The 25,713-nt window shown below is 54.0% G+C and overlaps 1 protein-coding gene across 7 annotated transcripts; it reads right to left on the bottom strand.

Moving 5' to 3' along the window:
- Positions 1 to 254: 254 nt before the first annotated feature.
- Positions 255 to 20,707, bottom strand: Adcy6 (adenylate cyclase 6). Of its 7 annotated transcripts, none has more exons than XM_052160529.1 (22): positions 20,640 to 20,707; positions 14,275 to 15,133; positions 11,227 to 11,376; positions 10,706 to 10,827; positions 10,488 to 10,599; positions 10,216 to 10,343; positions 9,169 to 9,327; positions 8,934 to 9,075; positions 8,692 to 8,820; positions 8,407 to 8,432; positions 8,050 to 8,197; positions 7,701 to 7,798; positions 7,494 to 7,581; positions 7,224 to 7,340; positions 6,836 to 6,994; positions 6,370 to 6,548; positions 5,459 to 5,494; positions 5,238 to 5,367; positions 4,654 to 4,917; positions 3,831 to 4,035; positions 2,889 to 3,013; positions 255 to 2,730 (listed from the first exon to the last, which is right to left on the bottom strand). In XM_052160529.1, the coding sequence occupies exons 1-22, from the start codon at positions 20,678 to 20,680 to the stop codon at positions 2,605 to 2,607; spliced, it is 3,543 nt and encodes a 1,180-aa protein (XP_052016489.1). In that variant the 5' UTR covers positions 20,681 to 20,707; the 3' UTR covers positions 255 to 2,604. The 7 variants fall into 7 exon arrangements, with proteins under 7 accessions (XP_052016489.1, XP_052016493.1, XP_052016490.1 ...); XM_052160533.1 differs by lacking the exon at positions 20,640 to 20,707 and adding an exon at positions 19,814 to 19,941 and having other exon boundaries at positions 14,275 to 15,136; XM_052160530.1 differs by lacking the exon at positions 20,640 to 20,707 and adding an exon at positions 19,814 to 19,941.
- Positions 20,708 to 25,713: the final 5,006 nt, after the last annotated feature.

Genomic DNA, 25,713 nt, shown 5'->3' with positions numbered 1-25,713 from the left:
CAGACCTGGTGCATGACAGGGTCAGAGTAAACACCTGGGGTGATACATTTGTCCTCATGATGCTGAAAGGCCTCACGCTCTCTGAAGATAAAGCTGCAGCTTTATCCTGGCAGGCAGGAAACCACAGGAAGCTGTTAGATCACAGATGCGAGAGGCCCAGAGACCCCTGGGACACGAGCGAGCCCGCCTTACCAGGCTTTGTCACTTTCTGACCCCCGACCCTGCCCCCCAAACAGCTGCAGAGAACAGGGCACTTTTACAAAGAGTTTGATTTTATTGATATTTAAATATATTAAATATTTCACTGAAATACCTGGAACGTCACCTCCCCCACTCCCACAGTGGTTACATTATAAAACCAGAGCCCATGGCCTCCCGTACCTTGACTCCTCCACCGACGGGTGAGGAGAGGGACAAGTGGTAACTCAGAGGACGTGGCTGACTGGCACTGTGGTACCGGGAGCCAGGGTGTGGGCAGGCCCCTCCCCCCTGGCAAGAAGCAGACCCAAAGCTGAGGCCTCCCTTCTTTGGCTTATAGACCTCACACCCACCCCAATGGCGTTGTGTAGTCCCTTCCTATCCAGAGACAGGATATGGCTGGGGGAGACAGAGGAAATTTTCTGCCTAGACCAGCTAATCTTCTCTCCTCTGCCTTGGCTAATCAAGCGCCCAGTAGTCCATCGACTGGTACATGGAGATTCCCAGGAAAGCAGTACCAAGCCAGAAACCAGGCCTTGGCAGAGAACTGGCGGCAGAAACTTGAGGAAGTGGTAAAAGTGTGGCCTGCCCCTTCCAGACCTCCTGAAACTCCCCTGCCTTTCCCGTCCACATCTAAGACAAAGTGATCGTCAATCAAAATGGAGGCGCAATGCCTCTGGCTTAAACAGGTGCAGACAGAGAAACCAAGGCACCAGCTAATCCAAACCAGAATCAGGGAGGCTGCAAGGTACGAGGCAGGCAAGGGCAGGCGAGGGCAGGCGAGGACAGAGGATGGGACCCTTGCAGACTTCGTGAGGATTGGGAGCCAGGGCTAGAGTCTAGCCATGCTGGATTCAGGCTGAAGGCTTGGGACAGCCAAGTTCCTAGACTCCATCCCCTAGTACCAAAATCTGGGTCCTCAGAGAGGGATCCCACACTGCCCCAGTTAGAAAGTACACCATATCCCCATGACACACGCTGAGGAACCCAGGAAATGCCTGGGCCTCTACCCACAGGCCTCCAACAGTTCAAGTCCAAAAACCACTAGAGATTAAGCAGGTGCTTGGGTCCCTGCCTAGGCAGGGGGACAGTCATACTGCTCTTGTGGCCCCCAAATGGCACTTAGGGATTTGGCACAAAAAGGACTCCTCTCCCCAGATCACTCTCATTTTGCTACCAAACCCCATCCTACTCCTGTGCAACCTGGGCATTCTTCTCCGTCCCTTGGCACTTGGCATAGGAAACCCCGCCTTAACAGAAGACGGAGGCCCACAGGAGACAGGCAGTCCCCAGTGGAGAGCTGAGGAGCTAGAGCCTAAGGACACATGGAGACCTCAGACACAGACACACACAGACACACACACACACACACACACACACACAGAGTTACCCAAGCACACAGGGCCTCCCTAGTGCCAGACTTAGGAGGCCAGGTTTGGGGTCGGGGGTCATCTTTTTTTGGAACCCTGACCCTTTGCTATTTGGCAATACCAGCGGTAGGGATGCTCCACAGCCCCCTGGCAGCAGACAGCAAGTGAGCGTGTGGGCACACTGAGACCTCAGGTCAGTGCCGCCTCCTCCTCCTTCTCCTCCTCCTCCTCCCTGGCTGCCTGCATTCTTTGGCGCCTGCAGGTGACCGTCCAGTTCCTGTTCTTCTGATGACCTCACACACAGGCTTGCTCGCTGGCAGGTCATTTTCACAGTACCAGTGAGGCCAGATGCCCCTTTCCCTGGAGCAGGAATTGGGGCTAAATCTTCACTGTCAGAGGTCCCTTTGTTCCCCTTTGGGGACAGATCACGGGACTAGGATTTGGCAAATGGAGACATTCCCCTGATATGTGGTCAGAGCTAGGTCCCGCAGAACCTCCTTCCTCTGCCTTGCGCCTAGGAAGGAGACTCGCTGCTTCTGGGAATGCCCGAGACCAGCGCTGCAGACTCAGGCAAGCAAAGGCAAGTGCTCTTCAGCTCTTCACGTCTGCCGCAGTCTTTGTACAAAAGTAGTCCCAGGAAAAATAGGGAAAGAAAGGACCTAGCCCTGAGCCTGTTGCCCAAACAGGGTAACAGCAGGCAGAGTGAGTGCTGTTTTACTCTCAAACAGGAGGCTCCCCAGCCTCTGCAGCTGCTCTCTCAGCTGTGTCAAAAAAAAAAAAAAAAAAAAAAAGATGCAAATGGAGACCAGCCCAACTCCAATTAAGAAAGTCACTCGGATAATCCTCTCAGCGTCCTCTCCTTCACCATTCTGAAAGCAGGCGGACATGGTCCAAGCACAGCCTGCTGGAGTGTTCCCTTTTACTGTCAGCAAGATCTGGAGGCTCAGTGCCCCCGCCACAGCTCCACCCAGCGAGCAGGAAGTCCACTCAATGCCCACCTTGGTCCCTTGGGTTGAATCTCAGCTGCTGCGCTCTGCTAACTGCTGGGGCCCCCATTGAGGAAGTAGGTGGTCATCTCTCCCTTCCCCTTCACCTTGACCACCCCTCGACACTCCAGTTGGTAGCCTTTGGCAGCTAGAACCTGGTACAGGTCGGTGGTCACCTGGGGGAATGGAAGGGGAACCGGCTTAGCCTGGGATCTTCGATGTCTTGGTGAGAAGCCCAGGAGTTCTCTACTGGGTGCGCGCCTTCCCCGCCCCGTCCTGTGCAGAGACCACTGAACGCCCTCATGGCCCATCCAGCTTGGTGAAAGACCCTCACCTGTATTCGGTCAGGAACTCCTGTGCTGTCCATACGACTGGAAACATTCACGGTGTTTCCCCAGATGTCATACTGCGGCTTCCGGGCCCCAATGACGCCTGCTACAACCGGACCCATGTTCAACCCTGAAGTGGACACAGTAGCAAGAGATTGGGGCTAGGATGTCCCAGGGCCACTCCAGACATCTCCCCTTGCACCCTGAGAAAAACCCAAAGGAAAAAAAAAATATCAAAGGGGACAATGCTTTCTGGTGGTTTTAAAAACAAGTGGGGGTGGGGGTGGGGCTGGGCACGAATGCTGAGTTATGCCCCTGCGTCCAGACGAGGACTGCAGCGCATCTACTGAAGGCTTCTCCAGGCACTCGCTGCCACCCCACACTGCCACCCCATCTTACGGACAGGTAAGCACGGCAGTGGGGGAGCCAAGCCAGACTCCGGATGTCTGTTATTTAATCACTGCCTTCCACCAGAGCATCTGAGCCTGACCGCACATCTCAGACTGACCACACACTTAGATACCAGGCTTTTAGTCAAAGCTGCCTGCTAGTCCTCTAACCCTCCCTGAGCCACTTAATCTCTGAGCGCCGCTGCCCTTATCATATAGAGGGGACTTGATGTACTACTTAGAGCGTACTCAATACATCTAGGCCAGCCAGGCAGTGGTGGCGAACACCTTTGATCTCAGCACTTGGGAGGCAAAGGCAGGCAGATTTCTGAGTTCGAGGCCGGCCTGGTCTACAGAGAGAATTCCAGGACAGCCAGGGCTACACAGAGAAACCCAGTCTCAAAAAAAAAAAAAAAAAAAAAGTCTAGGACAAAGACCCAGCACACAGACAACTCAATGAAATGGTCTTTGTCTGTAGTATTAAACGTGATGCCCACAGGAGTCCTGGTGCAGAGCCCCCATGCACAGCTTTACCCGCAAACCATGCCAGGCCCTCACCAATCTTCATCTGGAAATTGTTGAAAGAGTGTTCATTGATGTGCTTCATCTGCTCCATGAGCCGCATGGCGTAGTCGGCCAGGGCGGTAATGTGCGAGCGGCCGACCTGGTCATAGGTGCTGGCGTTTAGCCCAGAGGCGGCCATGTAGGTGCTACCGATTGTCTTGATCTTCTCCAGCTGCCGGAACCTCTCCTCACTGATGATCTGGATGACACGGGGAGGAGGGAGGGGCGACGGGGGTGTCAGTCAAGCTAGGCCCAGGTCTTTCCAAAGCTCGCTCCTCCTCGTCATGCCCCTCGTCCCCCAAAGAGCACCATTGCTTTAGTGGGTGAGCCCCATTCCGATTGCTGTTCTCAGAGCAGGTCTGAGACCAAGGAAACAGGCAGTCAGGACCCTGGGCAAGGACGGCACTGCAGAGCTTCAGAAGGGTCCCCTGCAGCAGAGACACTCTCACATGGTTTCCTCCAGAGCAGAGGACACTCCGTCCCTGACCAGGTCCAGGACACTTCCTCACATGTTGCTCCCATTTTTGCTCTTTGAGAGACAATCTTTCTTGCTTGGTCTCGCATAGATTTGTCCGCAGACTGCTGTCTTCTTCGATGACATCCCCTGATACCTATCCTGTCATCCCTGTCCTAGAGCCCCCTGTCATCTTCTGCTCCTCAGCAAGGATGAGCCTGCCCCGCTGAGGCTGACCCCCTCACTGTCCCTGACTGGGTGAGGGACACTCACCCCCGTCTAACCCCTGTTCTTTCCGTCCAAAGCCTGCCCATCTCCCCGGCCCCAGATCGGATCGCCTCTATCCTGCCGACGAGCAAGCACCTCGTCAAAGTCCGCGATGATCTCGTTGAGCAGCCGCAGGCACTCCACGCCCTCGTTGTTGGCCTCGAGCTCCACATAGAACTCGGAGAAGTTGGCAATGGAGGCGAACATGACAGCCACACACTCGCAGGACTGGTAATACAGCTCATCATTGCGGCGCTCGCGGGCCAGGAAGTGGGCAGCCACGTCCTTGGGAAGAATGTTGTGCAGCAACCGCCGGTTGTACGCCTGCAGCTCCTCCATCTCCTCCTTCTCCCCTGTGGCCTGTGGGCACCACATCCATCAGCCATTGGCCAACACTCAGAAGCTGGGTGTGGTGGCCGAGGCCGGAAGATGGGCATCACAGGGACCACGTGGAGGAAGAAAGGCGCAGGCAGAGGAGGCCTAAACAACAGGCGAAGGAGTGAAGGGGCAGGTACAGGATGGGACAGGAGACAGGAGATGGAGACACACACATGGAACCACGGTGGGCTTGGGCGGCCTCAGCCTTAGCCACTTGGCAAGAGATGCATTTCTGGCTCGGCCCAAGCTCTGCACATCCCCTTCAGAAACCTCTCCCTCCCATAAAGCTCCATCTAAGTCACCTGTAGTTTCCACAGGAAGTCCAAGCGGGCAGTCGATTCTACCTGCTGTGCGTGTAGATACAGCGCCAGGGCAAACACCAGCAGAATCACAGGGGTCATATATTTGAGCGCTACCCTCCCTACGGCTGGGCTGGAAATAATCGGAGACAAGCTTGGTGCCTGAAGGAGAGTTCTACCGGCCTCATCCTTCACTGCCTCGGTGGGGGTGGGGGGGCACTTACCAGTCCTGGCCATCAAAGGTCTCATTGGAGGAAGCCCTGGTAGGAAGATACGGAAGTCACAGTCACAGGAGGCTGTCTGCTGAGAGGGATACTGGAGGGGGGACAGAGACTACACCGCTGAGCCCAATTACTACTCAAGCCTGTGGGTAGAATCTTTGCTCAATATGAGCAACGGTTAAACCTTTCCTGACTACGAGCTCCTCCTTAGCAGCAAAATGGTCCAGGACAAGTTTCTTATAACCCTCTAAGCCTCCCTTTCCTTGTCAGTGAAACGGGTCAGCTCTAAACACCACTTCTGAAAGGTTTAGCATGTGCTTGGGGCACCATAAGGCTTCAGGCCTGTTTGTCACTGTAACAGACAGCCTGAGACGCTGACGCTGACACTGATAAGAAGCCTCAGGCTTGGAGAGGGCAGCTCACCTGTCCAAGGTTACAAAGCTAATGAGAAGCAGACCAAGGACTCAAACCCATAAGACTCTTAATTCTTCCTACCACAAGCTATGGCCACGTGTCCATCCCAAAGGGCCTAAGAACATAGAATAGAACCCTCAGGAAACAGAGGCAAGCAGAGCTCTCTGAGTTCTAGGCCAACCTGTTTTACAGAGTAAGTTCCAGGACACCCAGGGCTGTTTCCCAGTAAAAAATAAAATAAAATAACCCACTGGGTAGGGTAAGCACAGAGCAAATGTGGGAGGTTTTTTGTTTTTGTTTGTTTGTTTTTTAAAAGATAGCTTAACAACACAAGGATTTGTCACAACTGGAATTTCTTTGGGGTAACTATCTGAAGTCACACACTAGGAACTAACTCTTCCTTCTCTTCCCTTTCTCCCACAAGCAAGTTGTACATTCCAAAGGCCTGGGTACCAGAGACTCTCAGCCCGGAGAGACAAAGGGACTGAGGATTAACTTACAAGCCATGGACACCAAGCAGTAGATCATAGTTGTCAAAGATGGCGGCTGGGGGACCCAGCAAAAGCAGCACCAAGTAGATGAACCCCAAGACAAAGGTCATAGCCAGCTTGCCAATGCTGCTGATGTGTAGGAAGACAGAGCTGGCCAGGAGACTCAGCAACACACTCCCGATGAAGTACTGGGGGGAGGGGTGACAGCAGAGGCAGCGTTGGGTGACAGTAAAGACCAGGGCACCCAGAGTAGGAAGAGCCCTACTCCCCTGCCTGACTACCCTCCCTCCCACTACCTTCAAGCCCCAGCTCCCTATACAATCCATGGCCAGCTTCACAGGAGGGGCCCCTGTTGCCGCTAGAGTTGGGGAATACTTTGAGTTCCTGGCTCCCTGGTGCCCATCACTAGGCCTGGCACAGAGGAGTAGATAACTGTGCCAGAAGAGCCCCGTCTGTCTGAACACTGCTTGGACACCTCAGGGAAGCTGCAGGTGGGTGCGGTGCCCTCACACAGGGGAGCATCCAGTCCCAGAGAGTAATTGAGCTGTTGTAGGTGGCAGGCGGTGACATCCGCTGGTGTTAAGTTCAGCATCCGGGCCGCACAGGTCCTTATTGGGGTGTGATTACAGGCGAACTGCAAAGGTCGGGTGCACATCAGGATAACCAGTGAGGGAGAGGTTTGCGAGGGCTGTACCTGGAGGTACTTTTTAGACTAAAATCCTCAGGCAGGACAAAAGAGGAAACAAAGACTGAGAACAAGAACTGCCCCCACCCATAGGGACAGCAGGCGACCCAGAGGCTGGAAATACTCAGAAAGGCTGCAATTCTCAGAAAGGGCCCTGCAAAGGGCACGGGAGGATTACCATGCTGGCGATGGCGGAGATGAACACAAGCAGAACGGAGAAGATTCCAACAGCTGTGCTGTGTGCCCGCGAGCGGACGATACTGCGGGACAGGCGTTGCAGGGCCTTGGGGAAGAACTGCCGCAGGGAGAGAGAAGGAGTCAGAAACTGCATCAGTGAAGGAGGAAGACTAGCCCAGAACAGGGTCTAACAAGAGGCATGGCCACCCTCTCCCTTTCCCATGGGAACCCCCTCCTTCACCGACAGCCTCAGGGAAGTCCCCCTGCTTACAGAACCACAGGAGCACACGGCGCAGATCAGCACAGTGACCAGCAACAGCAGGAAGATACCGGCATAAATCCCGAGTATCAGGGTAGAGCTGGAGTGGGGTAAGGGGAGGGGGATATGAGCAAAATCGGGGTGTCCTGGTCCTAGCCCCAGGACAGATCTGAGAGCGGCGGCTTGCATGGGTGTTAAGAAGCTGAGGGCCAGACTCACTGTGGGAATACGAGGAGCTGGATAAAACAAATGAAGCAAAAAACCAGGAGGGCGCAGGCGACATAGGCTCCAAAGCGAGGATCAACTTTCCGTGAATACTGAGGGAAGAAAGGAGACAGAGCTGGGTGCTGGGTCCTGCCCTGGCAGGCATGTTATGGGCAGCAAAGAACAGGGCAATAATACAAGGGCCTTGGGAGGAACACGCGGCCCAATTTATACAAATCTCCATCCTGGGCTGTGGTCTCTTCACATCCCCGACACATCCTCCTGACCCTCACGGTGCGTTCAGTCTCCCAGCCAGGGCCTCCCGCCTTCCAGCCCTCCTTCTTTTGCCCTGTATCCCCCAAACCTTCTTCTCAAGGTCCTCTCTCTGGAAGGTGAGCAGGAACCGGCGCACATGGTCCTTACGCAGTTGGTCAATGCTGCGGGCGTCGATGGCTCGGCCCAGGAACTCATCCACCTCGTCTTCAGGGTTCAGAGCATCTTGGGCACCCCGGCTGACAATGGGACACAGGTTTTACCAGGTGCATGAAGGAAAAGCAATGAGACAGACGGGAGGGTTCAGGCCGCAGCAGGGAAGGCGAGGTGAGCGGTGTTCATGGAGTTTGCTCCCACATATGTTGAGAAAAGGGGGGGGGTCTCAGTTCCCGCAGCCCACCCAGGCTGCAAGCGCCCTCCCTCCCTGACGGTCCCGTGACCCACTTACTTCTCTTTGCTAGAGTCATCGATGCCCTGGAGAAAGAAACAAGATGTGTGAGGGGGGAGAGAAGCTGACCACTTTCCCCTCCAGGACCTTTCCTCTTTCAGCACTAGGTTGAGAGGGTTCCCCACACACACTGAGGGAGAACTGGGGCCCTTTGGGTGAAACCACTCCCTCTGCTCCCAGTGTGAGAACACATGCAATGGAGGAACCAGCTATGGGAACAAAGGGGACGCTTTGAGGGAGACCAGGAAGCGAGGCCCCCGGGTCATGGTACAGAGAGCCCCTCACCATCTGGCGGAATGCCTTCGAGTCCTTGGTTCGGGAGAAGGCGCGGTCAGGAACCCAGCGCGGCATCAGTCCCTCCATGGAGTTGGCCCGCGTCCGCTGCAGCTTGGCCAGCATAGCCTTCTCCTCTTTCTGTGCAGCAGGTGAGTCCAGGTCAGAAGCAGAACCCCCAAAACGGCCCTGGCTAGCGCCTCCCTGTGTTCCTTCCCCTCTGCCCCTCCCACCAGTCCTGCCCTGGTCCTGACCCGTTTCTGGCTGGCGCCTAGTATGAGGAAGGTCTCAATGCACTGCTCCTTGAGGTACGCGTTGCGCTCACCCCCACGGCCCGGCTCCACCTCATAGTCGCCATTCAGGTACTGCAGGGTAGCCCGAGTGATGTGGATGCGGCTGTAAGGCCCAGGAGGTTAAGACTCCAGCTTTCCCACCCGCCCTCCTATCCACTCACCCCCTGCAACCAACTAGACCCTTTCTTCCACCTACCCGGCCCGGCCCCCGGCCTCCATGTGGTTGGCCAGGGTCACATCGTTGGACCAGACATCGAACTGCCATTTCCGCAGGCCAAGGACACCGCAGTGCACACGTCCGCTGTGGATGCCCACACGCATGTTCACGTTCACGCCTGTTACCTCACGCACCAGCCTGAGAAAACGGAGCTCTAGGTCAGCCCCAAGCTGTCTTCTTCTTCTTCTTCTTTTTTTTTTTAAGATTTATTTATTTATTATATGTAAGTACACTGTGGCTGTCTCCAGACACCCCAGAAGAGGGCATCAGATCTCATGGATGGTTGTGAGACACCATGTGGTTGCTGGGAATTGAACTCAGGACCTTTGGAAGAGCAGTCAGTGCTCTTAACCGCTGAGCCATCTCTCCAGCCCAAGCTGTCTTCTTCTTATCCTCTAGTCAAGAACCCAAGCTGGGGCCAGCAGGACGGTTGGCAGTAAACGCACTTGCCACCAAGCCTGATGACCTTAGTCTGATCATTCCTGGGACCCAAGCAGTACAAGGACACCAGCTCCAAGCTATCCTCTGAGAACCAGAGAACCATACACGCACTATGACAGGTGTGCGCGCGCGCACACACACACACACACACACACACGCACACACACACACAAATAAACAAATGTACTTAAAAAAAGAATCCAAGCAATCCAGGCACAGACAGAAGCATGGCTTTGACTAGATACGGGAAGGAAGCCACCCTGGACTCAAGCACAAAGGCTTGAGAACTGTGTTCGGCAGGGGCGGCCATCATCCTGTAGGACTGAGCTGCGGCCTGCCAGCTCCAGCCTGCCCGCTTAGCTGGCATTCTCCAAAGCCACAGACCCCTACAGCTACAGCTCCCTGCAGGCTGGGGTTGGGAGGAGCACAGGGGTCTTCAAACAGACTGGAGAAAGACCCACTCCCTCCCCAGTGATAAATGCACCTCAAAGATAAAGAGCTACTTAGAGTGGAGAAAAGTCCCAAAGACACATCAGAGTGGCAGCCATGCGGGCACCCACAGGCCTGGGAAGGGGAACTGCTTACGAGATGGCCTCGATCATGTCTACCCCCATCTCCACACAGCAGTGGGCATGGTCTGCCCGGGCCTCGGGCAGCCCTGACACACAGTAGTAACAGTCTCCTAAGATCTTGATCCTCAAACAGTGATTCTCCTAAAGGGAGAGAGGTGGGAGATCTCCTTACTCTCCCGATCACCCAGCACACCTGGCCCGTCGTCACCGTCAACGCCACGCCACCCCCAGCCTCCACCATCAACACCGTATGCTCATCATGCTTGGCACCACCTCTACCCTCACCGCAGCTAGCTTGTCAAACCGGGCGAAGAGCTCATTCAAGGTCATGACCAGTTCCTGCGCGGTGCACTGGGAGGCCAGGCTGGTGAAGCCCTCGATGTCCGCAAACAGGATGCTGTGGGCAGCAAGCAGCAGGGGGCGGGATGGGCCTCGTAGCCCTCCAGGACTCTGTGGTACCCTGCAGCCCTCCCCGCAGCCTCCCTGCCCCGCCCCCGCCCTACCTGACATTGTCATGCTTCTGGATGTAGATCTTATGGAACATCATGTCTTCTTTTTTTGTGTTGATGTCTTCTTTCATCTCCATGGCAACATGCTGGGGCAACACCGAGAGCAGCAGCCGTTCCTAGAGCAGTGGTTCCAACCACTATCCTCTCTGCTTTCCAATTCTGATTCTTCTTGTTCCTTTCACATCCCCAGAGCTCTCCCCCCGCCCCCTCAGCGGGCGACCTTAGCTTCCCTTTCTCCCTTTCGGACCTTGACTTGACACCGCCTAACCCTGCCCTCGGAAGTCACCCACCCTAGCTGCCTCTAATCGACCTCCACTCAATGTCCCCAATGCACTCCTGCACCCTCCCTCCCACCCCTGAACAGAACAAGACCCCCCAAAGGATTTTGCGATGCACAGTCCCCTGGGACCATTCACACTGTGTCCCAAAGCCTTGGGCAAGGTGGCAGGTCTAATCTACAAGGTACTGGGAGTGAAGGCAAAGAATGAGCCCTTGCCATGGGAAGCAGCCCCCACCTGCTGGCGATTCTCGTGCTGTAGGTGCAGCCTTGCCTGGATGTAGCCTCGGGTCTCCTGAAAGGCCTGGCGCTGAGACACTTCAGCCGGGTAGTGTGTGCAGACACCGATGGCATTGGTGCAGAGGAAGAGCACCACATTAGCACCGAGCTGTGGGAGGGCGGCAGAGGCGGATGAGTGACCCCCTGCCCTGCACACGCGCACACTACCTCTCTCAGGACATACTGTGAGCAGGAAATAAAATCCTGTACCCTGTGTGCCCCCCTCCCCCGCCGCCCCGTACAGATCCCAGCCTGCCTAGATCATTCTGTGGCCGGAAAGATGAGATTTTCACAGCTTCAGGACAGTAACACCAACCGCAGCCACATAGGTCATATAGGCCCAACCCTGGTACCCTATAATCTCCTGCCCCACAAACACCCTTAACAAAAGACGAACGTTCCGTCTGCGTGCGGTCCCCCTTACAGAGCAATGCTAGGCAGATCTGATCATCCCGTCCTCTTCCAAGTGAAACCAGGACAAGTGCCTTCCGCTCTCTCGGTCTCCACTTGCTCATCTATAACCCAAACCCGAGGAAGGATCTCTAAAGCCTCCCGCCACCTGCGGACTGGGCTTCGTTGCTGTGGTTTGGTTGGTTGAAGTTTTGAGATAGGGTCTCACTATGTAAGGAAGCCAGCCTTAAACTCACTAAGCAGTGATCCTTCGCTTAGATGTCCATGTGATGGAATCACCGTTGTAAGCTAATACTACTACTGTTATTCCAGGAGCTGGTTTGCTAGCCTCCTGAAATGTCTAGGATCCAGAGGAAGCAATCCACATATCAACTGGTAAATTTCTTTTTTTCTTTTCTTTTTTTTTTTAGGGAGGATGGGGGTGGAGGAGACAGGGTTTCTCTCTGTAGCCCTGGCTGTCCTGGAACTCACTCTGTAGACTAGGTTGGCCTCAAACTCAGAAATCCACCTGCCTCTGCCTCCCAGAGTGCTGGGATCAAAGGCATGCACCACCACCGCCCGGCAACTGGTGAATTTCTTACAAGTCTATAAACCTGTTAACAGCACCCTGCTTCATCCCAGAGAGACTCAAGAGCCCAGTAGCTTGCCCAAGATCACACGGTGTGGTTGTGGTTGGCAGAAGACTTGAATCCTGAACAATCAGATTCCAAAGCCTTTGTCCTGATTCCACTATCTAACATAGTCCAGATTTCTGAAACTCTTTCTCTACAGACTCTAGTTCTTGAAGGCCAGGCTCAGAGCCCTTCCTGAGCAGTTATCAATTCTACTAATAGAAAGACTTCATGGCCACCCCTACCACAAGATAATGAGTCTCCTCTTCCTCTGTCCTGTCCTCTTGTCCTCTTGCTCCTTCCTCCCTCCCCTCCCCCCAACTCTTATACACACCTCATGCCTAAGCCTGACCCTTCCTCCCTCCGCATAGCCAGTCCCAAGCCACGGTCAGGAGAGCTGACTAGAGAACAGCTCTGAGGCATGCTGGCTTCAGTGTGGCTGGAGACTCGGGGGTTAACTGGCACTGGGACTCCACCCAAGCTGGACGGGGCAGGGCTACGGTTAGGAGAAGGGAGGGGATGCTCACTAACTGCCCTGAACCAGATCCAGGCCTGCAGACTTGGACAGGACATTTAATCTTTGATTCCTCTGTGTGAAACTGAGGCCTAGCTAACCCCTAGCTCCTAACCCCAGCACTGACCCTCTAGGACTGGCCTTCAGCTGCCCTTCCCAGTCCTCAAAGCTTCCAGAGAACCTGCCCGGAGGGAGGATCCCCTCTCAGCAGCAGGGGTGAAGAGGGGGCACTTTATCTCCCTTGGGGGCTTCTAAGAATAGCCCCCAGTGGGGGGGGGGAGGGGGCAATCCAGGCAACTTCCCTTCTTGGTCCCAGGAGCCCCAGAGGACAGTGTGAATCACAGTGGAGGGAAGGGGAAGAGGGACGAGGGACTGAAATAACCATCCTCGGCCCTATCTACCGTGAGAAAAATGGATGCTGAGGCTCTGGCGGTCACCCCAGCCTAGTCACAGCTCAGGGTATCTCAGTGAGCGCATCAGAAAAACGTTCTTCCTTTAGACACGAGTGGGGCTGGATCCTGGAAGGGATGACCCACGGAGGCTACAAACCCCTACTCCAGGCAGAAACTCAGGCCCTATTGGGCACCAATTATTGTCCTGAGTTCTGAGACTGGGCAGCCAGAGCCCCTGCAGATGGGCACGGAGGGGAAGCACAATTTGTCTCTACTATCCCAGGAATGCGGAGACCCCACGGCGTGGAACTGCAGCCAGGCGCCCTGGGGAGGTAGGAGGCTGGCAGTTCCGGCCTCCCAGGATCTGCCTCCCCAGTCAGGCACAGGGCTGGGCCCTGGGCACCAGGCCAGCTGCTAGCAGGGAAGAGCCGCACACCCACCTTCTGACAAGTCTGACAGAGGGGGGAAGGGAGACGCCACTCCTGAACGCCCAAGAGGAACGGTTCACCCCAAAACCCACTCCACAGGCGGCTAAGAAGAGAACCTAGGAATTAGCACAGAAGGGTCTGGCCCTTTAAGAGGTCTGCCGGTGCACCGGTGCTTCCTCCACAACAAACTAGCTATAAAGTTACTTTTAAAAAGGTATGCTCTGTTCCAGGCAGGGAAGGAAGGGCATCATGCCAGCTCACCCAGCCCCTCACTCCAGGAGCCCCAAGCAACTTTCTGTTGACGAGGCCACGGTGGGCTACAGGCCACAGTGGGCTACAGGCCACAGCTTCTGGCCAGGAGTAGAGAGGCCTTGCTTCTGGAAGCTCCACAGGACTACCTACAGCTGCTCCTCAGGAGCAACAGCAGGGCTTGAAGCTCAGAGGTCAACAAGAGGTCAGAGAGACCTGCATACAGTGAGTCTACTGACCTAGGCTAAAGAGCCTGTTGTGACAGATGACAGACCCAGCCCTCAGCAATGCCCACTAATACAAGTCCCAAGCAGAGGCTAGCCCCTGACTGTATCTAGCCATGCCTATACCGTGCCCCTCCCTCAGCGAGCCCGGCCCCCACTCTTACTCCATCGCACCTACCTGCTTCCAAAGGAAGGGGTCACCGCTGTTGAGCTGCCAGGCCAGAATCAAATGCAGGGTGGAAAGGCCCAGGGCGCTGAGCACTGCGGCTCGCATGCGAATGGGAAGAAGCGTGTAGGTGATGTAGACAAAGAACACGGGGCACCAAAGGCCTGCCGAGGGGCTGTGGGGGTTGGCTGCCAGGGCGCCTCCTACTTGCACGGCTGCTAGGATGCCCAGAACCACGTAGCTCACCACCCACATGGAGTCCTGGCGGAAGCTATGTCGGTTACACACCACCATGAGTACCACAAAAAGGATGGAAGCACAGGTCAGCAGAGCCACGTAAGCAGGCTGTGGCTGGGCAGGCGCGGCGTGGAAGGTCAACAGTACAGCCATGAGCAGCACCAGCGCCGCCATGAGCAGCGTGAGGCTGCTCTGGTTCATCTGGAAGAAGTACCGCTGGTACAGGCGCTCCAGCTTGGCCGAGCGGAACTGCTTAGACCGGAACACCTGCACTAGCCGGTGCCAGCAGGACGGGCCGCTCCGGGGCGATGTATCGGGTGCCACTTCGGCTGTCCCCATCGGTGTGGTCCCCTCGGTGTCATCAAACCCCAAGGCCACTGACCGCAGCCCCAGCTCCATACCCCTGCCCGGGGCCGCCCGCCTGATGAAGGCTTCATCCTGCCAGGGGCACCGAGGGTGAGCCCCGGGAGTGGGGCTGGGTGGCTCCGCATTCTTGAGGCAGCTCATGTAGCGGGGTGCGCAGAAGTCACTGGCTCGAGTCGCGTGGCGTGGGCGCTTCTGCCCATTGCGTTCCCCCCAAGCTGTTTTCCGTTCATCCACTTTGGGAACCAGGAGGCCACTAAACCATGACATGCTGCTAGGAGGAAAGGAACCGTATTAATACCACTGCGTGACCACAGCCACCATAGTAGCCTGTGACCTGAGCCTTTCCTACAGCTCTGTTCTTCATTCCCACCATCTTAATAAAACTGCCTTGGGGGAGGCAGCTGCATCTGGACTCAACAGGTAAGGAACTGGGATGTAAACATGTAGAAAAGACCCAGCAACCATGTAAGCAAAAGAACCGAGATTCTGGGAGCTGGAGAGATAGCCAAGTGGTTAAGAGCATTGGCCAGACTGGCATTTGACACCCTCACCCAAACATGGATGAAAGCAAAACACCAATGAGCAATAAAGTATATTTTAAAAAATTAAAAGAATAAAAAGGACCAAGATTCTAAGCCTGACTTGAGACCGAAGGACCACCTAGCACCAGCTGCCCGATGTCACTGGGACCCAGTGTGGTGTGAACTTCTACTCTTTTTTTTTTTTTTTTTTTTTTTAGCAGAAGCCAAAGAAAACCTTGGATTTCAATGTAACATGTCCCAATTTTGAAATTTTGAAAATTAATATACATTTTACAATGCTACATACAAAAGCTACGCAGTGGTGGCACACGCCTTTAATCCCAGCACTTTGGACGCAGAGGCAATTGGATCTCTAAGTTCGGGGCCAGCCTGGTCTACAGAGCAAGCTCCACGACAGCCAAGGCTACACAGAGAAACCCTGTCTCGGAAAAGAAAACAAAACGAAAACATACTACTCATAAGCCAAATAAATCTTGTCAATGGAATACCTTCTGCTGTGAACTGCTATGACCTCTATACAAAAGAGAGTCTTTCCCCTTCCTTCCTCCCTTCCTTCCTTTCCTTCCTTCCTTCCTTCCTCTCTCTCTCTCTCTCTCTCTCTCTCTCTCTCTCTCTCACACACACACACACACACACTCTCACACACACTCTCTCCTCTCCCTCTCTCTCTTTCTTCAGCAAACTAAATTCAATTTCTCCCACAGGTCACAATTTAAACGTTACTTCCTCACGGAAAATTTCCCAGCCCCACCCCTAAGACGAAGTTTGGTCCAGTTTAACCTCTGTTCATTTCCTCCGCGGTACTTATTGCCATTATAATTAAATCACTCCTCGCTTCACGTATGCCTCTGTCCCTGGGACTACGAGCTTTGTGCCAGTAAAAACTATTCCTATTTTTGTCAGCACTTCATCTCCAGAGATATTGGGACTGGCTAACAGTAGGTGCTCAATAAACCGTAGGAGCAAAAGACAAGGAGTAAGTAAGGTGGGGGTGGGGGGAGAGCAGTTCAGTAGTCGACTGCCTGTTTAGAATACACGAGGCAGCCGGGCAGTGGTGGTGCATGCTTTTAATCCCAGCACTTGGGAGGCAGAGGCAGGCAGATTTCTGAGTTTGAGGCCAGCCTGGTCTTCCAGGCCAGCCAGAACTACACAGAGAAACCAAAACCAAACCAAAACAAAAACAAAAACAAAAAAGCAAACAAACAAACAAACAAAAAAACCGAATGCACCAGGCATTGGGTTCCAGACTTAGTGCCACAAAGACCCGCGTGGAGAGCCAACAAGGAGCCCGTGGATGCTCCAGAGCCGTCCGCATCGAATAATGGCTAATTATGAGGGCCCTGGTTCCTCATCTTCCTTATCGCACCTGTCACATCGGCGTGTCTGGTGTTCCCCGGTCCATGCGCTCTGCCCAGGCTGGGACCCTGGTACTTGCTGTTCCCAATTGGAACAGGAGCTCCTTTAGGTCACAGCCCCTTATCAGCTCCACTCTCTCGCCAGCCTTTTAAAATAGCAACTCCCTTTCCTGGGGCTCCGTATCTCCCTCCCCAGCTTTATAATTTTTCTCTCTCCACAGCTCTTATCAGCAACTGCCATTCTATAATTTTCCTTTTTCTTATTTGTTCACAGTTGCTCCTAACAGGCATGCCAGCTTGGGAGAGGCAAGGATCGGGGCGCTTTGTTGTGCCCTGTGGTGTCCACCGATACTCAGTGCTTGCTGAGCGGCCGGCCGGATGGCCATTAGCAATATCATATTTCTCTCTGTCATAAACTTCCAGTATCTTTTCACATGCCTAATTTCATCTCTTCTTCGCCAAAGGCCCGTGAAGCTTGTCCTATGACCGCCCAGGGAACAGGACAGATTTGAAAGAGAAAAATGGAGAGCTGACAGCCAGCGCGTTTTCCATGACTCGCCCAGGTTGTGAAGACCTCGGATAACTAAATCAGACTCAGGTCCTACATTTTCAGAAAGGACATGCCTTGGACTGGGCGGATGACTCCATGACAACCACCTCACCACTCCTGACTGCGCCCAGGTTGAGAGCATGAAAGTCATTTATGCTAACCATGGAGGACCAAACTCCTCCACGCTTACAGGGAACCCTGGGGGCCCTGTACTTACACCTGCTGAGCTGGCAGCCCTGACATCTGTGCTCACTAGGGAACTGGATAGAAGCTTACACAGCTCCTGCCCCAGGTGGCCACAGACCCGCTTAGGAGGGATGGCCGAAGACGCTCCAAGCAGCTGCCTAGGGACACAAAACATTAGGTTCGCTGGGAGCCTCTTACACTCCATCTCTAGGCTACCTCAGCCACGGTCTGCCAGCGCCCCTTCTACATCCACAGGGTAGCAGGCCCTTCAACTTCTTAACGCCAACAGCACCATCTTGAAGGACAGACCAGAAGTACAAGATTTCAGGTCAGGCTGGCATTTGGAAAAGGTCACCCAAGAAAGCCTGGTTCCTCAAAAAAAAAAAAAAAAAAAAAAAAAAAAAAAAAAAAAAACCTTCAGTAGAAGCGTGATCTTTGGCACAAGATCAGGTTTCAACTCTTAAAGTGACTTGTCATCCTGCTATCTACCTGCCTCCGCCTCATGTCAGTCTCTCCACCTGAAGGAAGAGAGGGGAATGGTCCTAATGAGAGACTCTTAACACTCTCTGCCGCGGTACACACTGTAAACCTTAGTTCTTCCCACCGTACGAACCTCTGACTGCAAATCTCATCAGTGTCCGAGACAGGGAGAGAGCAGTCAAGAGCAAGGACGCATGTCCTCCCGCAGTCAGATGCCTGCCTATCAGGCCTATGTCCCCTCTGTCAGTCTCCAGAGCTGCTGGAGACAGAACACAGAGTGCACAGTTTCCCACTATGTCACACCCCCCTCCCCAACACACTCCACACACCATGACATTTCCCTTCCGCCTCCTCCCACTCTCCGGCCATTCCCCTTCCCCGTTCTTATCTGCCCCCCCCCCCCCACTGGCCCAGATCTCTGTTCCCAAAGGACCTGTTTCTGGCCATGTTCCCAGCCCCCTGGAAGCACATCCTTGCATCTGGCTCTTACCCACAGAGGAAGGGACAGACACTATCAGGGAAACATATGACCCTTTGAGAACACTCTGACTCCCCAAGGGGATAGCTCTGTAATGGTTCAACCAACGACAAACGTCCCACCCTGGGCTCTCAGGCACTGCCCACCCTAGAGACTTGCAGGGTTCCTCCATGCCAGTCTCCTAGAGCAGGAAAACAGAAGGCATTGTTCCAAGCCACAGAATTTCTCTATATGCTCCCAAACCTCCCTGTTTGGGAACTCCTCACCATGAATTCCAGAAGTGCACACCACATCTCTTTTCTGCCTTCAGGCTCTGGAGCCTTAGCCTCTTCTTGACCTCCCCCTCCCCTGAGTCCTTGGCTGTCTCTCACAGATGTGCTATTGCATATACAATCAGCTCCCACAACCAAATCATGTCCACTCAGCCTCAAGAGCCACAGTCCCAGGCCCAGACCTCAAGTTCCCTCCCAAATCCTGATCCTTCCACCCACCCGAGACCAGGGTCTGGAAGTCAAGGCTTGGCCTCAAGAATGGCTCTGCCCACGACTTTGCCCAACCCTCTTCTGGCCACCTCTCAGCCGCCTCATCCCCAGAGTCCATCTGCCTTTGCCCTTGTTGGCAAAATGATTTAAAAGTCTTCAGAAAGTTCACGCAGAAGGAGAAAGCCCGACACTCACGATGCTGAAACCCAGCCCTCTTCATTTCCAGGCCTTTCCAGATGCGGAAGAACTTCCCCAGGGCCTGTATCTGTAGGTTCAGTGCAGCCTTCCCAAGCCCCGGTTCTCCCTAAGGACCAAAAGGGGTTCCCACAGCCAGCCGGCTCCAACCATACAACACCCCATTAGGCCCTCTGGCTACAGAGACACTCTGTGGAGACACAGGTACGGAAAGGCTCTCCTGCCGCCTAATCTCACCTCTGGTTTTTCAGTCAGGCCGCTGGGCCTACTCTGAATAAAGTCTGCCCACACCCCACCCCACCCCTGCCCACCCTGCAACAGGCCTTGGGGAAGTAGGCACTGACACTACCCTTTCATTCCAAAGGTTCAGGGCGAGGGCAGGGAAGGGGCCTCCCTCTCCTCTCAGCGCTGTCTCAACACTCCAAACTCACCCCCACATCCCCGATGCCAACCTCTGGGGGCATCCCCTCCCCTCGTGCACGCCTTCTCCCCTTCTCTGGGCAAGCCTGGAAACTCTGGCGAGTGCAGGAAGGAAAGAAAGCTCGTGGCACGGAGCAAGGGTGGAAGCCTCCAGCCCGGCCCGCGGAGCCCCGGGTCCCCACGTCCTCCAGCACTTCCCAGGTGCCCGGCAACTGTCGGGACCCCGCTGTTCCCGCGGGAGCCCGCTCCCCCAAGCTCACCTGCCGGGGGTCGGCGCCTGCCCCGGGCCGCCGCCCCGCCGCGCCCGCGGGCTCCGGCAGGGAGGGCCGGCCGTCCCGCCGTCCTGCTCCGTGCCCGCGCGTCCCTGCTGTCCCGCCCGCTCGCCCGCCCGCCCGCCCGCCGCGCGGCAGAGCCTCCGGCCCTCGCCCCCTCCCTTGTTGTCCAGCGCAGCCGCCCTCTACCCCGGATCCAGAAGTCCCCTCCCCGCCGGCTCCCGGACTCCCCGCCTTAAAGGCACAAGCTCCTTTTGTCTGGGCACCCCCTCCCCCTCCCAGAGGCGGGGGCACAGCTGCCCACTCCCCTCCCCGGGCCCCGGTCGGGTGAACGAGGCCAGAGTCCCGCGCGCCCCCTCCCCTGTCGGCCGGGTCCTCCCCGGGTCTCCGACGAACAAGCGGCCACTGTTCTGGGCTTCAGACCCTGCGGGAGGGTCGGTGCGCCCGCCCGCCCGCGCTCCAGCCTCCACCCAGGGCGGCATCCTGCAGGGTGCCCTCCACCCTCACCCGGGGGTCCTCGGAAGCCGGCCGAGCCACCGGCTGGCAGCGAAGATGCCCGCCCCGCCCAGAGGGTCGGCTTCCTTCCTGTCGGGGTGCCCTGCGCCCCCTCCTCACCCCATCTTCCTCCCGGCCCCAGCCCCCACCGTGCCCGATCGCCCTCCCTCCCCACCGCGGCCCCGGCGGGAGCTGAGTTTAATAATTAATTAAGATTTCATTCCACAAGGCGCCAGGTGTGTGCGCCTGGCACCCGCTCGCCCGCACCCCACTTCTTTCTGCTTCCCCAACCCTCTGGGACGCAGGGCCCGACGCAAACCTGCTGCGCCCAGAACCGGATCGGGCTGCGGGCAGGGGCATTCTCGGGGCGGCCCTCTGGCCCCGCGCTCTCAGGGGCAGCCCTTCCCCCCCCCCCCAGCACCTGCCAACTGGCAAAGTCCCTCCCCCGGCACCTTTTACCCAAAGGGTTGTGCTCCTTTGATGTGGGGGGCTGGGGTGCATTGCCAGGTTCATGAACTGAAAAATTGTTCCGGGATGTTTATTTATTTCCCTCGCAAGCAGCTGCCCAAGTTACCTGGGAGATGGGAAAATCATGTGAAAGCTACTTTAACCCTTTGAGGGGTAGAGAGGTGGAACCGGAGAGAAGGGCTCATTCCTGGCACGTGAGTCTGGCTTAAGCTTGCCTCAAGTCCCCTCCTCAATCCCTCAGCTGGACCCAAAGCTGCCGCCCCACCTGCCAGTCCTGTCCCACCTCTCCCGAGGCTCAGTCGAGCTCCCCTTACAGACTTCAGGACCCAACTGTGGAACCGCCCCAGATCCCAGGTAAATCCTAAACTTAGGTCAACATTTGTGGTAAGGAAAAAGTCCTTGAACTAATCCCTAATCCAATGTCAATCACAAAGGTTCTGGATGCCTGGCTAATTGCACACACCTTGGCGGATATGGGAGTTCGAGGACAGGCTGATCAACCTAGAGAGTTCCAGGATAGCCAGGACTACCTAGAGAAACGCTGTCTTGAAAACAAACAAGCAAAATTAATGTCTTAGAGCCTCGTTCATAAAATGGGTATAATCCTCCTGCCCTTTCTCACAGGCACCCAGGTTCAGACAGGGAAGCGCTGGTTGTAATATTTGACAATGAGTAAGTAGGGGTCTGGGGAAGGATCAGCCCTCAAGGCCCCTGCCACCATCCCGAGAGAGAGCCTGAGTTTGGCTCGTGCACTCCAGCTCCATGGGGCTGAACACCTTCTTCTGGCCCCGAGGCACCGGAACACCCATAGAGATGAATTAAAATACACATTTCTTTTTAATGAGGACGCAGCCGTCTATTCTGCCTGCGTGGCTCTCGACTGGTTGGACTGCACGGTGACTTTTGGGATCTCTGCCTAGCTTCTCTCCTTACCCTTACATAGCAGCCATTGCTTCCCTTGCTATCTGGACATCCTTCCCATCGGGATCAGGAGGACCCCACAGCTTCCTTTTTGAAATAGTAGTTTGGAATCCATGGGGAAGTGCAATAGGCGATTGAAACAGAGAAATGCGGTCTGGGGATGGCTCAGCAATTAAGAGCACTCGATGCTCTTCCAAAGGTTCCGGGCTCCATCCCAAGCACCTACCTGGCAGCTCACAGTCAATCATGAGTCCTCGTCCAGGGCATCTGAGGGCCAAGTGGGCCCCAGGCACACACACTGTCAGTGCGCAGACCAGCACACAGGCAAAACACCCATACACATAAAATAATTTTATATATTTTTATAGGCCAGCCTAACCTTAAACTCACAGAGATTCTTCTGCCTCTGTCTCTGCCTCCCATGTACTGGAATTAAAGATGTGTCACCACACCTGGCCAAAATTTTTCGTGGGGGGGGGAGGGGCGGGGCTAAAGAGTCAGCTCAGTGGTTAAGAGTACTTGTTGCAGAGGACCCAAGTTTGATTCCCAGCACCCACCTGGCAGCTCGCAACAATCTGTAACTCCAGATCCAGCGCCGCCTTCTGACCTTGGCAGGCAGCAGGCACACATGGGGTATATGAGCATATACACAGGGAGAACACTCATACACACAAAATAATGAAAATGTTTTTTCTTTTTTTTTTTTTTAAGATTTATTTATTATCATATCCAAGTACTCTGTAGTTGTGTTCAAACACACCAGAAGAGGGTGCCAGTCATTACAGATGGTAGTGAGCCGCCATGTGGTTGCTGGGATTTGAACTCAGGACCTTTGGAAGAGCAGTCAGTGCTCCTAACTGCTGAGCCATCTCTCCAGCCCCGAAAATGTTTTTTCAACAGAAAAAAAAAAGGTAGGTGACCTGGCATGGTGGTGCATTCCTATAATCCAGGCATTCTGGAGGCAGAGGCAATGGGATCACAGCAAGTTCAGAGTCAACCTAACCTATACTCTATCATCTAAGCCAGCCAGGTCTGTATACTGAAACCATACCTGGTCTACAGAATGAGTTCCAAGCCAGCCAGGCCTACATATTGAAACCTGGTCTCAAAAAAAGCAAACCTGGTCTCAAAAAAAGTGGGGAGATGGGCAAAGGCTAAGGACTCTGCCACCAGGCATGACCTGAGTGCAGTCCCCAGAGCCCACGTGGTGGAGAAGACAACCAACTCCTCCAGGTTGTCCCCTGACTTTTTTTTTTTTTAATTTGGTTTTTTCAAGACAGGGTTTCTCTGTATAGCCCTGGCTGTCCTGGAACTCACTCTGTAGACCAGGCTGGCCTCGAACTCAGAAATCCTCCTGCCTCTGCCTCCCAAGTGCTGGGATTACAGGCATGCGCCACCACCGCCCGGCTGTGCCCTGACTTTTATACACTATATACTGTGGGATACATGCACCCATACACACCCACACATACACACATATACCCATACACATGTTTACACATATATACACCCACACATACACACACGCACCCATACACATATGCACACATCTACACATCTACACATAGACACATGCACACATAGACACACACATGCATGCATACACATGCACACATACACAGACTCACTCATACACACACATGGACACATACACAGACTCACTCATACAGACACATGCACACATACACAGACTCACTCATACACACACATGCACACATACACAGACTCACTCATACACACACATGCACACATACACAGACTCACTCATACACACACATGTACACATACACAGACTTACTCATACACACACATGCACACAGACTTACACACATACACACACATATTCTCACACATACACTTATATATACTCACACAGACACATACAGACTCATTCATACATACATAAACACACATACAGAGAGAATCAGATCTTTTCTCAAACACATATACAGAAACACACACAGACACTCATATACACAGACAGACAGATAGACACACAGACACACATACACACAAAGACATGTAAGGTTTCGGAACTGGGCCTGGTAATACACCCATCATCTCAGCTACACGGCAGGCTGGGGTGAGAAAGTTGCACATTCACACCTTGGCTGGGTGACCCTGTCTCAAAAATAGAAATAAAACAAGTAAATAAATAAGAGGACAAAGAGAGGAAAGGAAGACAGACAAGATGGCTCACCAGGTAAAGGTGTTTACTGCCAACCCTGAGGCCCTGAACTCTGCCCCAGATCCCACCTGGTGGAAGACAAGAACAGCTCTTTCAGGTTGCCCCCTGGTCTCCACAGGATGTCTCTCTCTCTCTCTCTCTCTCTCTCTCTCTCTCTCTCTCTCTCTCTCACACACACACACACACACACACACACACATATAAAAGAAATGAATAAAACATAATGAATTTGGTTGGTTGGTTGATTTAGTTTGGGTTTCAAGACAGGGTTTCTCTGTCTCTCTGTCTCTCCTAGAACTCACTCTGTAGACCTCGAACTCAGGGACCTGCCTGCCTCTGCCTCCCGAGTGCTGGGGTTAAAGCTATGAGTGACCACCACCAGAGAAAACTGTGTGATTGTAACAGGAAATGTTATCTTTGAAATGAAAGGCCTTGTCTTTTTTTTTTTTTTTTTTTTTTTTTTTTTTTTTTTTGAGTGAGAAAGAATTTAGACACCAGTCAGGAAACTGAAGGAATAACTCTGGGTTCTTCTCTGGACTAAGTTCTCAGGCATCTCTACCCAGAAGAACTGCACATAGTGTGTCTGCATGGCCTCCTGTGTTCTGGTTTTTGCAGGTAGCAGGCAGGCACCTTCCTCAGAGTCCCACCACCAACTCTGTCCCTAGAACTCTACAACCCCAGGACCTTCCGAAGAACTCCACTCCCAGATTTCCCAGAACGAGAAACGAGGAAAATACTCCATCACTGAATTTGAAAGTTGTGGGATATTTGAGCGGGAAGCTGTCTCAAAGATTACCTAACCCAGTGGATACACTTTTGGTAATCCTAACAGCAGACATGTGTAGCGTTTACCATGGGCTGAGCGGTACTCGAGGCCTGGGTGACTCACTTTCCATCCTTGTAAATCCTGGACAGGCCAGGAACAGAGGTTCAGCCATTTCTCAAAGTCAGCCAGTCAGTAGTGGACTCAGATTTTAGCCCAACTATTCTGCCTCAAGCAGTTGTGTTCGCAACCACCACCGTTCTACAGTGACTGGGCAAGGCCAAGCTCAGGAGGTGTGAGGTGGCTGGCCCGGGCACCAAACTGGTCAGTGGGGGAAGGACAAGGACTCATAGCTACTAGCCCGGATTCATTGCTATTGCTAATGGTGTTTAATTTTTTATATCAGTCTGTGACTCCTTATAGGGGATACAGGCACACCATGGCCTCCTGTGGAAGCCAGAGACCGACTTCTGGGAATCAGTTCTCATCTCCCATCACGTGGGTCTCAGGGGTTGAGCTCAGGAACCCAGCTTGGCACCACGTGCATTTGCCACTGGGCCCTGTCACTGGCCCTTGGTGTTTTGTTTGTTTGTTTTGGTTTGTTTGTTTAGTTGGTTGGTTGTTTTTTGTTTTTTTGAGACAGGGTTTCTCTGTATAGTCCTGGCTGTCCTGGAACTCACTCTGTAGACCAGGCTGGCCTCGAACTCAGAAATCCGCCTGCCTCTGCCTTCCAGAGTGCTGGGATTACACGCAGGTGTGTGCCACCACCGCCCGGCTCTCTTATATTTATTTATTATTATGTGTAAGTATACTGTAGCTGTCTTAAGACACACCAGAAGAGGGTGTCAGATCTCATTATGGATGGTTGTGAACCACCTTGTGGTTGCTGGGATTTGAACCCAGGACCTTCGAAAGAGCAGTCAGTGCTCTTACTGGCTGAGTCATCTCTCCAGCACTGTTTTTCTTTCTTTTTTCTTATTTTCGTACTATGATTATGCAGAGCAGCCACAGATTATTCCAATCCTTTCCTGAGGTTTTCTCTAAAGGGCTGGT

This window comes from Apodemus sylvaticus, chromosome 17, assembly GCF_947179515.1.
Source record: "Apodemus sylvaticus chromosome 17, mApoSyl1.1, whole genome shotgun sequence".
NCBI classification, from domain to species: domain Eukaryota; kingdom Metazoa; phylum Chordata; class Mammalia; order Rodentia; family Muridae; genus Apodemus; species Apodemus sylvaticus.
The sequence above is the reverse complement of the archived record's forward strand: the minus strand, read 5'-3'. Positions and strand labels throughout refer to the sequence as shown.